Source organism: Bufo gargarizans, chromosome 9 (genome assembly GCF_014858855.1).
Source record: "Bufo gargarizans isolate SCDJY-AF-19 chromosome 9, ASM1485885v1, whole genome shotgun sequence".
In the NCBI taxonomy this organism is placed as follows: domain Eukaryota; kingdom Metazoa; phylum Chordata; class Amphibia; order Anura; family Bufonidae; genus Bufo; species Bufo gargarizans.
The window spans coordinates 198,369,804-198,387,337 of NC_058088.1; the positions used below are offsets into that span (position 1 = coordinate 198,369,804).

Sequence of the window (17,534 nt, forward strand, 5' to 3'; positions counted from 1 at the left end):
TGGTGGGGGCGGTATCATAAACTAAGACAAGTGGTGGGGGCGGTATTATAAACTAAGACAAGTGGTGGGGGCGGTATCATAAACTAAGACAGTGGTGGGGGCGGTATTATAACTAAGACAAGTGTGGGGGCGGTATTATAAACTAAGACAAGTGGTGGGGCGGTATTATAAACTAAGACAAGTGGTGGGGCGGTATCATAAACTAAGACAAGTGGTGGGGCGGTATTATAAACTAAGACAAGTGGTGGGGGCGGTATTATAAACTAAGACAAGTGGTGGGGGCAGTATATAAACTAAGACAAGTTGTGGGGGCGGTATCATAAACTAAGACAAGTGGTGGGGGCGGTATCATAAACTAAGACAAGTGGTGGGGGCGGTATTATAAACTAAGACAAGTGGTGGGGCGGTATTATAAACTAAGACAAGTGGTGGGGGCGGTATTATAAACTAAGACAAGTGGTGGGGGCGGTATCATAAACTAAGACAAGTGGTGGGGCGGTATTATAAACTAAGACAAGTGGTGGGGCGGTATTATAAACTAAGACAAGTGGGTGGGGGCGGTATTATAAACTAAGACAAGTGGTGGGGGCGGTATTATAAACTAAGACAAGTGGTGGGGGCGGTATCATAAACTAAGACAAGTGGTGGGGGCGGTATTATAAACTAAGACAAGTGGTGGGGGCGGTATTATAAACTAAGACAAGTGGTGGGGGCGGTATTATAAACTAATCCAAGGTGGGGGGGCGTATTATAACTAAGACAAGTGTGGGGGTGGTATTATAAACTAAGACAAGTGGTGGGGGCGGTATTATAAACTAAGACAAGTGGTGGGGGCGGTATTATAAACTAAGACAAGTGGTGGGGGCGGTAGTATAAACTAAGACAAGTGGTGGGGGCGGTATTATAAACTAAGACAAGTGGGGGGGGCGGTATTATAAACTAAGACAAGTGGTGGGGGCGGTAATCATAAACTAAGACAAGGGGGGGGGGGTGGTATTATAATGGCCACTCTGGCTGCTGTAACCTCGGGTGACGTCCTCTTCTCGTCTCTTCAGATATCAGGACGGTTCTTGATTTGGATGAACCAGAAGTCCGGAGTTATTTTCCAGAAAGCTGGCTATGGGAGGAGCTCTCCATCTCTGACAGGTGACCTCCCTATAGTTTTACTTCAGGGGTGGAGTCTGTAATCATAGATGTAATTCTCTGTCTTCTCCTCAGACGAGGCTTCAAGGAAACTGGTCTGACCCTTCCAGACTCTCTGACCACTTGGGAGATCCAGGGGATCGGCATGTCTGACAAAGGTACGCAATGCGAGCCTAGTGGTCAAGGGGAGGAAGTCTGTAATGGAACAGGGCCCCCTAGTGGTCAGGGGAGGAAGTCTGTAATGGAACAGGGCCCCCTAGTGTTCAGGGGAGGAAGTCTGTAATGGAACAGGGCCCCCTAGTGTTCAGGGGAGGAAGTCTGTAATGGAACAGGGCCCCCTAGTGGTCAGGGGAAGGCAGTCTGTAATGGAACAGGGCCCCCTAGTGTTCAGGGGAGGAAGTCTGTAATGGAACAGGGCCCCCTAGTGTTCAGGGGAGGAAGTCTGTAATGGAACAGGGCCCCCTAGTGGTCAGGGGAAGGCAGTCTGTAATGGAACAGGGCCCCCTAGTGTTCAGGGGAGGAAGTCTGTAATGGAACAGGGCCCCCTAGTGTTCAGGGGAAGGCAGTCTGTAATGGAACAGGGCCCCCTAGTGGTTAGGGGGAGGAAGTCTGTAATGGAACAAGGCCCCCTAGTGGTCAACGGGAGGAAGTCTGTAATGGAACATGGCCCCCTAGTGGTCAGGGGAGGAAGTCTGTAATGGAACAGGGCCCCCTAGTGGTCAGGGGAGGAAGTCTGTAATGGAACAGGGCCCCCTAGTGGTCAGGGAAAGGAAGTCTGTAATGGAACAGGGCCCCCTAGTGGTCAGGGGAAGGCAGTCTGTAATGGAACAGGGCCCCCTAGTGTTCAGGGGAGGAAGTCTGTAATGGAACAGGGCCCCCTAGTGTTCAGGGAGGAAGTCTGTAATGGAACAGGGCCCCCTAGTGTTCAGGGGAGGAAGTCTGTAATGGAACAGGGCCCCCTAGTGGTCAGGGAAAGGAAGTCTGTAATGGAACAGGGCCCCCTAGTGTTCAGGGGAAGGCAGTCTGTAATGGAACAGGGCCCCCTAGTGGTCAGGGGGAGGAAGTCTGTAATGGAACAAGGTCCCCTAGTGGTCAACGGGAGGAAGTCTGTAATGGAACATGGCCCCCTAGTGGTCAGGGGAAGGCAGTCTGTAATGGAACAGGGCCCCCTAGTGGTCAGGGGGAGGAAGTCTGCAATGGAACAGGGCCCCCTAGTGGTCAGGGAAAGGAAGTCTGTAATGGAACAGGGCCCCCTAGTGTTCAGGGGAAGGCAGTCTGTAATGGAACAGGGCCCCCTAGTGGTCAGGGGGAGGAAGTCTGTAATGGAACAAGGTCCCCTAGTGGTCAACGGGAGGAAGTCTGTAATGGAACATGGCCCCCTAGTGGTCAGGGGAAGGCAGTCTGTAATGGAACAGGGCCCCCTAGTGGTCAGGGGGAGGAAGTCTGCAATGGAACAGGGCCCCCTAGTGGTCAGGTAAATATGGAGTAACTGGAGAGCAGCGGCGCTGTCTTGGCGGCTGCTTCCTGACGGTTCCGGTCTTGCAGGCGTGTGTGTGGCGGATCCGCTCCAGATCACGGTGTTCAAGAACTTGTTCCTAGAGGTGCAGCTGCCGTACTCCGTCATCCGAGGGGAGCAGGTGGAGATCCAGGTCACCGTCTACAACTACCAGAGCACCACAGTGAAGGTAAGTGTCCCCGGAAAGCTGGGTGAGCCCCCTAGTGATGGAGGGGGGTATGACAGGGTAACCAGGAAGGTTTGGTGGCGGCCATATTGGTTGTCCCCCAGCTTCCTTGCTGATGTGACATTCTAATGACCCCCCTCACCGCTCAGGGCTGCGTCCGTGTGTCTGTGGGCAAAGAAATCTGTCTGGTGGACGAATCGAAAGGCGTCCGGAGTGTGGGACACAAAGGCTGCAGCACGGAGTTCCAGCCGAATGTCCCCAGGTCCTTCACCTACAACATCCTGCCGCTGGAGCTCGGCCTGCACCCCATCACCTTCACCCTGGACGTCGCCTTCAACAGCGAGAAAGTGGTGAAAACGCTGCGGGTCGTGGTAGGCGAGCGAGCAAAGGGGGAGGGGACACAAGACAAGCGCACTGTCCCTTTAATTACCATGTGACCTTCTCATCTCTTCCAGCCGGAGGGCATTAAGATGGAGCAGAGCGCCGGATTCACGCTGGATCCGCAGGGCCTCCGCGGTACGGGCTGGGGCTCACACACCTTTATTATAGACCTTGTGCTTCAATTCCTGACCATTTTCAAGATCTCTGCTTGCCGTCAGTGAGTGGAAACATTCTGCAATTGAATCTAGAGACTGAAACCTGTTTTGACCTAGTCGAGTACACAGCTGCAGGTTTGTTACAATGTATCCAGTCTAGAAAATCCTCCTTTCCTGATGCTTCGTTACAGTGTATCAGTCTGGAGGCCAGGCTGTTTAGCACCAGACAGGTCATGAGCCTCTGACCATAATGATCCCATTCACTGACAGCAAGCAGAGATTTCCAAAACGGCAATGAGATAAAACCTGACGCTAACCATTATTTTTATTGTGGAATTTCTGGCACTTTCTGCGCGGCGGAAGCTGAACAGATGAGACTGCCAGCTCCGTGCCCCCTGATTGTCAGCTCTTTGACCCAGCTCACTGCTGATTCCATTCACTTCAGGTGTGATGAAGAGGCAGCAGGATTTACACTATAAGATTCCAGCCAACGTCGTGCCCAAGTCCAGCATCAGCCGCATCTTCTCCATTAACGGTAACAACACCCCCGTGGGACTACAAGTCCCAGCATGCACTACAGACCGGCCAGACAACTGCTGCTCATCACAGCTGAGCTGATCTCCCATGGTGCTCGGCATTGTGGGATCTGTTCAGCCTCCTAGCATGCAGCTCCGGCTGTGTGACAGCAGAATAGTGAGTGCAGCTCCGGCTGTGACTGGAGTATAGGACACTGTGTCACAGCAGAATAGTGAGTGCAGCTCTGGCTGTGACTGGAGTATAGGACATGGTGTCACAGCAGAATAGTGAGTGCAGATCAGACTGTGACTGGAGTATAGGACACAGCTTCGGCTGTGTGACAGCAGAATAGTGAGTGTGCAGCTCCGGCTGTGATTGGAGTATAGGACATGGTGTGACAGCAGAATAGTGAGTGCAGATCTGACTGTGACTGGAGTATAGGACACTGTGTCACAGCAGAATAGTGAGTGCAGCTCTGGCTGTGACTGGAGTATAGGACATGGTGTCACAGCAGAATAGTGAGTGCAGATCAGACTGTGACTGGAGTATAGGACATGGAGTGACAGCAGAATAGTGAGTGCAGATCTGACTGTGACTGGAGTATAGGACACTGTGTCACAGCAGAATAGTGAGTGCAGCTCTGGCTGTGACTGGAGTATAGGACATGGTGTCACAGCAGAATAGTGAGTGCAGATCAGACTGTGACTGGAGTATAGGACATGGAGTGACAGCAGAATAGTGAGTGCAGATCTGACTGTGACTGGAGTATAGGACATGGAGTGACAGCAGAATAGTGAGTGCAGATCTGACTGTGACTGGAGTATAGGACATGATATGACTACAGCTCTGGCTGTGACAGCAGTATACAACATGATGTGACGGCAGAATAGTGAGTGCAGCTCTGGGTGTGAACATCTTTGATGTGCACTAGTGACCTGCCACCCCTTCTTCCTGTAACCACAGGGAACATTCTGGGTGAGGTGATCGACTCGGTCCTTAATGAGGAAGGGGTGAGGTACCTGGTGAGCATCCCCAAAGGCAGCGCAGAGACGGAGCTGGCGAGGGTGGCCCCCGTATTCTACGTCTACCATTATCTGGAGACCAAGAAGCAGTGGAGTCTCCTGGGGGACAACATCTTCACTGCACAGCTGACCATGAAGAAAAAGATAAGAGAAGGTGAGTGCTAACCCCTGACACCCCACAGTCACTCCTCCCGCTCTGCACCCCACAGTCACTCCTCCCGCTCTGCACCCCACAGTCACTCCTCCCGCTCTGCACCCCACAGTCACTCCTCCCGCTCTGCACCCCACAGTCACTCCTCCCGTTCTGCACCCCACAGTCACTGCTCCCGCTCTGCACCCCACAGTCACTGCTCCCGCTCTGCACCCCACAGTCACTCCTCCCGCTCTGCACCCCACAGTCACTCCTCCCGCTCTGCACCCCACAGTCACTCCTCCCGCTCTGCACCCCACAGTCACTCCTCCCGCTCTGCACCCCACAGTCACTCCTCCCGCTCTGCACCCCACAGTCACTCCTCCCGCTCTGCACCCCACAGTCACTGCTCCCGCTCTGCACCCCACAGTCACTGCTCCCGCTCTGCACCCCACAGTCACTGCTCCCGCTCTGCACCCCACAGTCACTCCTCCCGCTCTGCACCCCACAGTCACTCCTCCCGCTCTGCACCCCACAGTCACTCCTCCCGCTCTGCACCCCACAGTCACTGCTCCCGCTCTGCACCCCACAGTCACTCCTCCCGCTCTGCACCCCACAGTCACTCCTCCCGCTCTGCACCCCACAGTCACTGCTCCCGCTCTGCACCCCACAGTCACTGCTCCCGCTCTGCACCCCACAGTCACTCCTCCCGCTCTGCACCCCACAGTCACTCCTCCCGCTCTGCACCCCACAGTCACTCCTCCCGCTCTGCACCCCACAGTCACTGCTCCCGCTCTGCACCCCACAGTCACTGCTCCCGCTCTGCACCCCACAGTCACTCCTCCGCTCTGCACCCCACAGTCACTCCTCCCGCTCTGCACCCCACAGTCACTCCTCCCGCTCTGCACCCCACAGTCACTGCTCCCGCTCTGCACCCCACAGTCACTGCTCCCGCTCTGCACCCCACAGTCACTGCTCCCGCTCTGCACCCCACAGTCACTGCTCCCGCTCTGCACCCCACAGTCACTCCTCCCGCTCTGCACCCCACAGTCACTCCTCCCGCTCTGCACCCCACAGTCACTCCTCCCGCTCTGCACCCCTGACACCGCTCTGCACCCCACAGTCACTCCTCCCGCTCTGCACCCCACAGTCACTCCTCCCGCTCTGCACCCCACAGTCACTCCTCCCGCTCTGCACCCCACAGTCACTCCTCCCACTCTCACCCGCTCTGCACCCCACAGTCACTGCTCCCGCTCTGCACCCCACAGTCACTGCTCCCGCTCTGCACCCCACAGTCACTGCTCCCGCTCTGCACCCCACAGTCACTGCTCCCGCTCTGCACCCCACAGTCACTGCTCCCGCTCTGCACCCCACAGTCACTGCTCCCGCTCTGCACCCCACAGTCACTGCTCCCGCTCTGCACCCCACAGTCACTCCTCCCGCTCTGCACCCCACAGTCACTCCTCCCGCTCTGCACCCCACAGTCACTCCTCCCGCTCTGCACCCCACAGTCACTCCTCCCGCTCTGCACCCCTGACACCGCTCTGCACCCCACAGTCACTCCTCCCGCTCTGCACCCCACAGTCACTCCTCCCGCTCTGCACCCCACAGTCACTCCTCCCGCTCTGCACCCCACAGTCACTCCTCCCACTCTGCACCCCACAGTCACTGCTCCCGCTCTGCACCCCACAGTCACTGCTCCCGCTCTGCACCCCACAGTCACTGCTCCCGCTCTGCACCCCACAGTCACTGCTCCCGCTCTGCACCCCACAGTCACTGCTCCCGCTCTGCACCCCACAGTCACTCCTCCCGCTCTGCACCCCACAGTCACTCCTCCCGCTCTGCACCCCACAGTCACTCCTCCCGCTCTGCACCCCTGACACCGCTCTGCACCCCACAGTCACTCCTCCCGCTCTGCACCCCACAGTCACTCCTCCCGCTCTGCACCCCACAGTCACTCCTCCCGCTCTGCACCCCACAGTCACTCCTCCCGCTCTGCACCCCACAGTCACTCCTCCCGCTCTGCACCCCACAGTCACTCCTCCCCCCTCTACACCCCACAGTCACTCCTCCCGCTCTGCACCCCACAGTCACTCCTCCCCCTCTACACCCCACAGTCACTCCTCCCCCCATCTACACCCCACAGTCACTCCTCCCCCCTCTAAACCCACAGTCACTCCTCCCCCCTCTACACCCCACAGTCACTCCTCCCCCCTCTACACCCCACAGTCACTCCTCCCCCCTCTACACCCCACAGTCACTCCTCCAGCCTCTCCACCCCACAGTCAATCCTCCCCCCTCTACACGCCTGACGCCCCTCTACACCCCACAGTCACTCCTCCCCCCTCTACACCCCACAGTCACTCCTCCCCCGCTCTACACCCCACAGTCACTCCTCCCCCGCTCTACACCCCACAGTCACTCCTCCCCCCTCTCCACCCCACAGTCACTCCTCCCCCGCTCTACACCCCACAGTCACTCCTCCCCCGCTCTACACCCCACAGTCACTCCTCCCCCCTCTCCACCCCACAGTCACTCCTCCCCCGCTCTGCACCCCTGACGCCCCTCTACACCCCTCCCCCACAATCAGCCATGTGCCTAATCAGCCTAATAGCACTTTTGTTGTAGGGGTAACCAGCATCCTGTCGTTCCGAAACAGAGATTACTCATACAGTCTGTGGAGGGACAGTGACCCCAGCACCTGGTACGTACAGGGACACGACAGTGGGATGCAGGAATAGAAGGCCAGAGTGACAGTGAAGACTGACACTTAGGGCCGCATGCACACAATCGTGGTGTGTTTGCGGTCCGCAAATTGTGGATCCACATAACATGGATGGCGTCCGTGTGGGCTCTGCAATTTGTGGAACGGCACACACAGCCTTTACATTTAGGTGCCTATTCTTGTCCACAAAGCGCGGCCAAGAATAGGACCGGTTATATTTTGTTGCGGCCCACGGAACAGGGCAGCGGATGCGGACAGCACGCGGAGTGTTGTCCGCATCTTTTGCGGCCCCATTGAAGTGAATGGGTCCTCATCCGAGCGACGGCAGTGTGCATGAGGCCTTAGGCAGAGCAGTGTGGGTTCTGCAGGGTGTGAAGTTATGATGTGCTCCGCAGGATGACGGCCTTCGCTCTGCGCATCTTTGGCGACGTTCATCAGTACGTTCCGATCGATCAGCTGTCCGTGTGTAACACCCTCCTGTGGCTGATCGAGAACCGGCAGTCTACAGATGGGTCCTTCGAGGAGAGATCCACCAGCCAGCCCGTAAAACTGCAGGTGAGGTCCGGGATGGGTCCTACAGCATGACAGCAAGCAGAGATCCTGAAAAGGTTTTAAACATAAGTCTATTAGAAAGGTGCAGAACTTTTCACAATGAAACTTCATGTACAGCAGCGTAGACGTCGGCCCTTTTAAATAACCCTTTATTGCCCCGACAACACGTTATCTCTGTCAGGGTCGTCTCTTGGGGCAGCATTTACTATCCCAGAAGCAGAATCCTCCATACGGTGTAAGCGCTCTGTCCTCAGACCCCGGATTTACCCACAATGCAGCAGGAGACACTACAGATCCGTAAAAAGGATCTCCCTGAAATCCACCGCAGCGAATGTGCAGGGGGAGCATCATACAGGGGGAGCATCATACAGGGGGAGCATCATACAGGGGGAGCATCATACAGGGGGAGCATCATACAGGGGGAGCATCATACAGGGGGAGCAGGAACGCCCCACTTCTATAGGATCCTGATGCCTCTGTCTCTCCTGCACCATCAGGGCACCATCCCCCGAGAAGCTGCTGAGAAGACCCTGTACCTGACTGCATACGGCGTCATCAGCATCCAGAAGGCCTTCCACATGTGTCCGCTCGTCGTAAGTGCAATATATATATATATACTCCTGACACTGTATGTAATGTGTGTACTCACCTGCCACTGTATACACTATGTACTCACCTGCCACTGTATACACTATGTACTCACCTGACACTGTATACACTATATGTACTCGCCTGACACTGTATACACTATATGTACTCGCCTGACACTGTATACACTATGTACTCACCTGACACTGTATACACTATGTACTCACCTGACACTGTATACACTATGTACTCACCTGACACTGTATACACTATGTACTCACCTGCCACTGTATACACTATGTACTCACCTGCCACTGTATACACTATGTACTCACCTGACACTGTATACACTATATGTACTCGCCTGACACTGTATACACTATATGTACTCGCCTGACACTGTATACACTATATGTACTCACCTGACACTGTATACACTATGTACTCACCTGACACTGTATACACTATGTACTCACCTGACACTGTATACACTATGTACTCACCTGACACTGTATACACTATGTACTCACCTGACACTGTATACACTATGTACTCACCTGACACTGTATACACTATGTACTCACCTGACACTGTATACACTATATGTACTCACCTGACACTGTATACACTATGTACTCACCTGACACTGTATACACTATATGTACTCACCTGACACTGTATACACTATATGTACTCACCTGACACTGTATACACTATGTACTCACCTGACACTGTATACACTATGTACTCACCTGACACTGTATACACTATATATACTCACCTGCCACTGTATACACTATGTACTCACCTGACATTGTATACACTATATGTACTCACCTGACACTGTAGACACTATATGTACTCACCTGACACTGTAGACACTATATGTACTCACCTGACACTGTATACACTATGTACTCACCTGACACTGTATACACTATATGTACTCACCTGACACTGTATACACTATATGTACTCACCTGCCACTGTATACACTATGTACTCACCTGCCACTGTATACACTATGTACTCACCTGACACTGTATACACTATATGTACTCACCTGACACTATGTACACTATATGTACTTACCTGACACTGTATACACTATATGTACTCACCTGACATTGTATACACTATGTACTCACCTGACACTGTATACACTATGTACTCACCTGACACTGTATACACTATATGTACTCACCTGACACTGTATACACTATGTACTCACCTGACACTGTATACACTATATGTACTCACCTGACACTGTATACACTATGTACTCACCTGACACTGTATACACTATGTACTCACCTGACACTGTATACACTATGTACTCACCTGACACTGTATACACTATGTACTCACCTGACACTGTATACACTATGTACTCACCTGACACTGTATACACTATATGTACTCGCCTGACACTGTATACACTATGTACTCGCCTGACACTGTATACACTATGTACTCACCTGACACTGTATACACTATGTACTCACCTGACACTGTATACACTATATGTACTCACCTGACACTGTATACACTATGTACTCACCTGACACTGTATACACTATGTACTCACCTGACACTGTATACACTATATGTACTCACCTGACACTGTATACACTATATGTACTCACCTGACACTGTATACACTATGTACTCGCCTGACACTGTATACACTATGTACTCGCCTGACACTGTATACACTATGTACGCACCTGACACTGTATACACTATGTACTCACCTGACACTGTAGACACTATATGTACTCACCTGACACTGTAGACACTATATGTACTCACCTGACACTGTATACACTATGTACTCGCCTGACACTGTATACACTATGTACTCACCTGACACTGTATACACTATGTACTCACCTGACACTGTATACACTATATGTACTCACCTGACACTGTATACACTATGTACTCACCTGACACTGTATACACTATATGTACTCACCTGACACTGTATACACTATGTACTCACCTGACACTGTATACACTATGTACTCACCTGACACTGTATACACTATATGTACTCACCTGACACTGTATACACTATATGTACTCACCTGACACTGTATACACTATATGTACTCACCTGACACTGTATACACTATGTACTCACCTGACACTGTATACACTATGTACTCACCTGACACTGTATACACTAGATGTACTCACCTGACACTGTATACACTATATATACTCACCTGACATTGTATACACTATGTACTCACCTGACATTGTATACACTATATATACTCACCTGACATTGTATACACTATATGTACTCACCTGACACTGTATACACTATATATACTCACCTGACACTGTATACACTATATGTACTCACCTGACATTGTATACACTATGTACTCACCTGACACTGTATACACTATGTACTCACCTGACACTGTATACACTATGTACTCACCTGACACTGTATACACTATATGTACTCACCTGACATTGTATACACTATGTACTCGCCTGACACTGTATACACTATATGTACTCGCCTGACACTGTATACACTATATGTACTCGCCTGACACTGTATACACTATATGTACTCACCTGCCACTGTATACACTATGTACTCACCTGACACTGTATACACTATATATACTCACCTGACATTGTATACACTATATGTACTCACCTGACACTGTATACACTATATGTACTCACCTGACACTGTATACACTATATATACTCACCTGACACTGTATACACTATATATACTCACCTGACACTGTATACACTATATGTACTCACCTGACACTGTATACACTATATATACTCACCTGACACTGTATACACTATATATACTCACCTGACACTGTATACACTATAATATATATATTTATATACAGTTGCAAGACAAAGTATGTGAACCCTTTGGAATGATGTGGATCTCTGCACAAATTGCTCATAAAATGTGATCTGATCTCCATCTCAGTCACAACAATAGACAATCACAGTCGGCTTAACCTAATAACACACAAAGAGTTAAATTTCACCATGTTTTTATTGAACGCACCATGTAAACAGTCACAGTGCAGGTGGAGAAAGTATGTGAACCCTTGGATGTAATAACTGGTTGAACCTCCTTTGGCAGCAATAACTTCCACCAGACGTTCCCTGTAGTTGCAGATCAGACGGGCACAACGGTCAGGAGTAATTCTTGGCCATTCCTCTCTACAGAACGGTCAGGAGTAATTCTTCACTGTTCCTCTCTACAGAACGGTCAGGAGTAATTCTTCACTGTTCCTCTCTACAGAACGGTCAGGAGTAATTCTTCACTGTTCCTCTGTACAGAACGGTCAGGAGTAATTCTTCACTGTTCCTCTCTACAGAACGGTCAGGAGTAATTCTTCACTGTTCCTCTGTACAGAACGGTCAGGAGTAATTCTTCACTGTTCCTCTCTACAGAACGGTCAGGAGTAATTCTTCACTGTTCCTCTCTACAGAACGGTCAGGAGTAATTCTTCACTGTTCCTCTCTACAGAACGGTCAGGAGTAATTCTTCACTGTTCCTCTGTACAGAACGGTCAGGAGTAATTCTTCACTGTTCCTCTGTACAGAACGGTCAGGAGTAATTCTTCACTGTTCCTCTCTACAGAACGGTCAGGAGTAATTCTTCACCGTTCCTCTTTACAGAACGGTCAGGAGTAATTCTTCACTGTTCCTCTTTACAGAACGGTCAGGAGTAATTCTTCACCATTCCTCTTTACAGAACGGTCAGGAGTAATTCTTCACTGTTCCTCTGTACAGAACGGTCAGGAGTAATTCTTCACTGTTCCTCTCTACAGAACGGTCAGGAGTAATTCTTCACTGTTCCTCTCTACAGAACGGTCAGGAGTAATTCTTCACTGTTCCTCTCTACAGAACGGTCAGGAGTAATTCTTCACTGTTCCTCTCTACAGAACGGTCAGGAGTAATTCTTCACTGTTCCTCTGTACAGAACGGTCAGGAGTAATTCTTCACTGTTCCTCTGTACAGAACGGTCAGGAGTAATTCTTCACTGTTCCTCTTTACAGAACGGTCAGGAGTAATTCTTCACTGTTCCTCTGTACAGAACGGTCAGGAGTAATTCTTCACTGTTCCTCTCTACAGAACGGTCAGGAGTAATTCTTCACTGTTCCTCTCTACAGAACGGTCAGGAGTAATTCTTCACTGTTCCTCTCTACAGAACGGTCAGGAGTAATTCTTCACTGTTCCTCTTTACAGAACGGTCAGGAGTAATTCTTCACTGTTCCTCTCTACAGAACTGTCAGGAGTAATTCTTCACTGTTCCTCTCTACAGAACGGTCAGGAGTAATTCTTCACTGTTCCTCTCTACAGAACGGTCAGGAGTAATTCTTCACTGTTCCTCTGTACAGAACGGTCAGGAGTAATTCTTCACTGTTCCTCTCTACAGAACGGTCAGGAGTAATTCTTCACTGTTCCTCTCTACAGAACGGTCAGGAGTAATTCTTCACTGTTCCTCTCTACAGAACGGTCAGGAGTAATTCTTCACTGTTCCTCTTTACAGAACGGTCAGGAGTAATTCTTCACTGTTCCTCTCTACAGAACGGTCAGGAGTAATTCTTCACTGTTCCTCTCTACAGAACGGTCAGGAGTAATTCTTCACTGTTCCTCTGTACAGAACGGTCAGGAGTAATTCTTCACTGTTCCTCTCTACAGAACGGTCAGGAGTAATTCTTCACTGTTCCTCTCTACAGAACGGTCAGGAGTAATTCTTCACTGTTCCTCTCTACAGAACGGTCAGGAGTAATTCTTCACTGTTCCTCTGTACAGAACGGTCAGGAGTAATTCTTCACTGTTCCTCTGTACAGAACGGTCAGGAGTAATTCTTCACTGTTCCTCTTTACAGAACGGTCAGGAGTAATTCTTCACTGTTCCTCTCTACAGAACGGTCAGGAGTAATTCTTCACTGTTCCTCTCTACAGAACGGTCAGGAGTAATTCTTCACTGTTCCTCTCTACAGAACGGTCAGGAGTAATTCTTCACTGTTCCTCTGTACAGAACGGTCAGGAGTAATTCTTCACTGTTCCTCTGTACAGAACGGTCAGGAGTAATTCTTCACTGTTCCTCTCTACAGAACGGTCAGGAGTAATTCTTCACTGTTCCTCTCTACAGAACGGTCAGGAGTAATTCTTCACTGTTCCTCTCTACAGAACGGTCAGGAGTAATTCTTCACTGTTCCTCTCTACAGAACGGTCAGGAGTAATTCTTCACTGTTCCTCTCTACAGAACGGTCAGGAGTAATTCTTCACTGTTCCTCTCTACAGAACGGTCAGGAGTAATTCTTCACTGTTCCTCTCTACAGAACGGTCAGGAGTAATTCTTCACTGTTCCTCTCTACAGAACGGTCAGGAGTAATTCTTCACTGTTCCTCTCTACAGAACGGTCAGGAGTAATTCTTCACTGTTCCTCTGTACAGAACGGTCAGGAGTAATTCTTCACTGTTCCTCTCTACAGAACGGTCAGGAGTAATTCTTCACTGTTCCTCTGTACAGAACGGTCAGGAGTAATTCTTCACTGTTCCTCTCTACAGAACGGTCAGGAGTAATTCTTCACTGTTCCTCTCTACAGAACGGTCAGGAGTAATTCTTCACTGTTCCTCTGTACAGAACGGTCAGGAGTAATTCTTCACCGATCCTCTTTACAGAACGGTCAGGAGTAATTCTTCACTGTTCCTCTCTACAGAACGGTCAGGAGTAATTCTTCACCGATCCTCTTTACAGAACGGTCAGGAGTAATTCTTCACTGTTCCTCTTTACAGAACGGTCAGGAGTAATTCTTCACCGATCCTCTTTACAGAACGGTCAGGAGTAATTCTTCACCGATCCTCTTTACAGAACGGTCAGGAGTAATTCTTCACTGTTCCTCTCTACAGAACGGTCTCAGCTCAGCAATATTCTCGGTTGTTTATTGTCTATTGTTGTGACTGAGATGAAGATCAGATCACATTTTATGAGCAATTTGTGCAGAAATCCAGATCATTCTAAAGGGTTCACATACTTTGTCTTACACCTGTACATACCCCCGACACACTATAATATATAAATACACTCCTCAGACACACTATATACATATACATGTGTGTATTGTTTATACAGTATAATATACAAACAGTACACACTATATCTATTTTAGGGTGTTTCATTTTTCCAAAGATGTGATTTTCACATGACTTTGCTTACGCCCCAAATCTCAGTGATGTAAAACATATATATGGCAAAGATTGGATAACATTTCGGGGTTGCACACATTGATCACAGTTATTACTACTCTCACTCCTGTACCGAGGAGGTCGGTCTAAAGACGACTTCAGTCTCAGGATCCCGGGGGCTCTGCATATACACACACTCACCTGACACTATATATATGCTCACACACTTATATATATATACTCACCTGACACTATATATACACTCAGCTGATACTGTATACAGTGTATATATATATATATATTCACACTCACCTGACACTATATATACACTCAGCTGATACTGTATACAGTGTATATATATATACACACTCACCTGACATTATATATATGCTCACACACTGATATATACACACTCACCTGACACTATATATACACTCAGCTGATACTGTATACAGTGTATATATATATATATATATATATACACACTCACCTGACACTATATATACACTCAGCTGATACTGTATACAGTGTATATATATATATATACACACTCACCTGACACTATATATACGCTCAGCTGATACTGTATACAGTGTATATATATATATACACACTCACCTGACACTATATATACACTCAGCTGATACTGTATACAGTGTATATATATATATATACACACTCACCTGACACTATATATACACTCAGCTGATACTGTATACAGTGTATATATATATATATATATATACACTCACCTGACACTATATATACACTCAGCTGATACTGTATACAGTGTATATATATATATACACACTCACCTGACACTATATATACGCTCACACACTGATATATATAATCACCTGACACACTATATTGCATACTGTATATATACTCACCTGACACTATATACATGCTCACACACTTATATATACTCACCTGACACTATATACATGCTCACACACTTATATATACTCACCTGACACTATATACATGCTCACACACTTATATATACTCACCTGACACTATATACATGCTCACACACTTATATATACTCACCTGACACTATATATACGCTCACACACTATGATGTATATACTCACCTGACACTATATACATGCTCACACACTTATATATACTCACCTGACACTATATACATGCTCACACACTTATATATACTCACCTGACACTATATATACGCTCACACACTTATATATACTCACCTGACACTATATATACGCTCACACACTATGATATATATACTCACCTGACACTATATATACGCTCACACACTATGATATATATACTCACCTGACACTATATATACGCTCACACACTATGATATATATACTCACCTGACACTATATATACGCTCACACACTATGATATATATACTCACCTGACACTATATATATGCTCACACACTTATATATACTCACCTGACACTATATACATGCTCACACACTTATATATACTCACCTGACACTATATATACGCTCACACACTATGATGTATATACTCACCTGACACTATATATACGCTCACACACTATGATATATATACTCACCTGACACTATATATACGCTCACACACTTATATATACTCACCTGACACTATATATACGCTCACACACTATGATATATATACTCACCTGACACTATATACATGCTCACACACCATGATATATATACTCACCTGACACTATATATACGCTCACACACTATGATGTATATACTCACCTGACACTATATATACGCTCACACACCATGATATATATACTCACCTGACACTATATATACGCTCACACACTTATATACACTCACCTGACACTATATACATGCTCACACACTTATATATACTCACCTGACACTATATACATGCTCACACACTATGATATATATACTCACCTGACACACTATATTGCATACTGTATATATACTGTACCTTACAGACACACACTATATACACACACTACCTCTTGTACTGTATACCTCCCTTACATCAGATCACATTAACCCTTTCATCTCTTGTGCAGCAAGTGGAGAACGCACGGAACCGCGCTATAGAGTATTTGTCGAAGCATGCCTCCAACGCACAGAGCACCTTCTCGCTGGCGGTCACCGCCTACGCCCTGGCCATATCCGAGGCCACTCTGCAAAGTAAACGCTACACCTATGGGAAGCTACAGAGCGAAGCCTTCACTATAGGAGTCAGTAAGTGAGGGTGCTGGGGCCATGTGTACAGGGGCCCCCCAATGTCTGTATGGGGCCCACAAGCATCAGAAGTGCCAGCACCCACATCTCCCCCCGGCATGCCTGTATACCACCTGCTCCCTCTGCAGAATCTGAAGGGCCGTCACGTTATACACTGCGGAGCCATTTCTCACCACTGGTATTTACACCGGCAGGATGAGACCCTGTCCTGACACAGATATTTCTCACAGC

General features: G+C 48.6%; 1 protein-coding gene across 2 annotated transcripts in view; it reads left to right on the forward strand.

The window, feature by feature from the left end:
- The window catches only part of C5 (complement C5), a 58,818-nt gene that overhangs the window by 28,313 nt on the left and 12,971 nt on the right, over positions 1-17,534 (forward strand). For both annotated transcript variants that reach the window (XR_006391246.1, XM_044306363.1), the window contains exons 18-28: positions 1,056-1,146; positions 1,219-1,301; positions 2,689-2,828; positions 2,975-3,196; positions 3,281-3,341; positions 3,807-3,896; positions 4,841-5,053; positions 7,658-7,733; positions 8,150-8,309; positions 8,804-8,899; positions 17,126-17,303. Coding sequence is in view for 1 of the 2 variants with exons in the window: in XM_044306363.1 (XP_044162298.1) it covers positions 1,056-1,146; positions 1,219-1,301; positions 2,689-2,828; positions 2,975-3,196; positions 3,281-3,341; positions 3,807-3,896; positions 4,841-5,053; positions 7,658-7,733; positions 8,150-8,309; positions 8,804-8,899; positions 17,126-17,303 (1,410 nt within the window). In the remaining variant the exon portion in view is untranslated. The remainder of the gene's footprint in view (positions 1-1,055; positions 1,147-1,218; positions 1,302-2,688; positions 2,829-2,974; positions 3,197-3,280; positions 3,342-3,806; positions 3,897-4,840; positions 5,054-7,657; positions 7,734-8,149; positions 8,310-8,803; positions 8,900-17,125; positions 17,304-17,534) is intronic.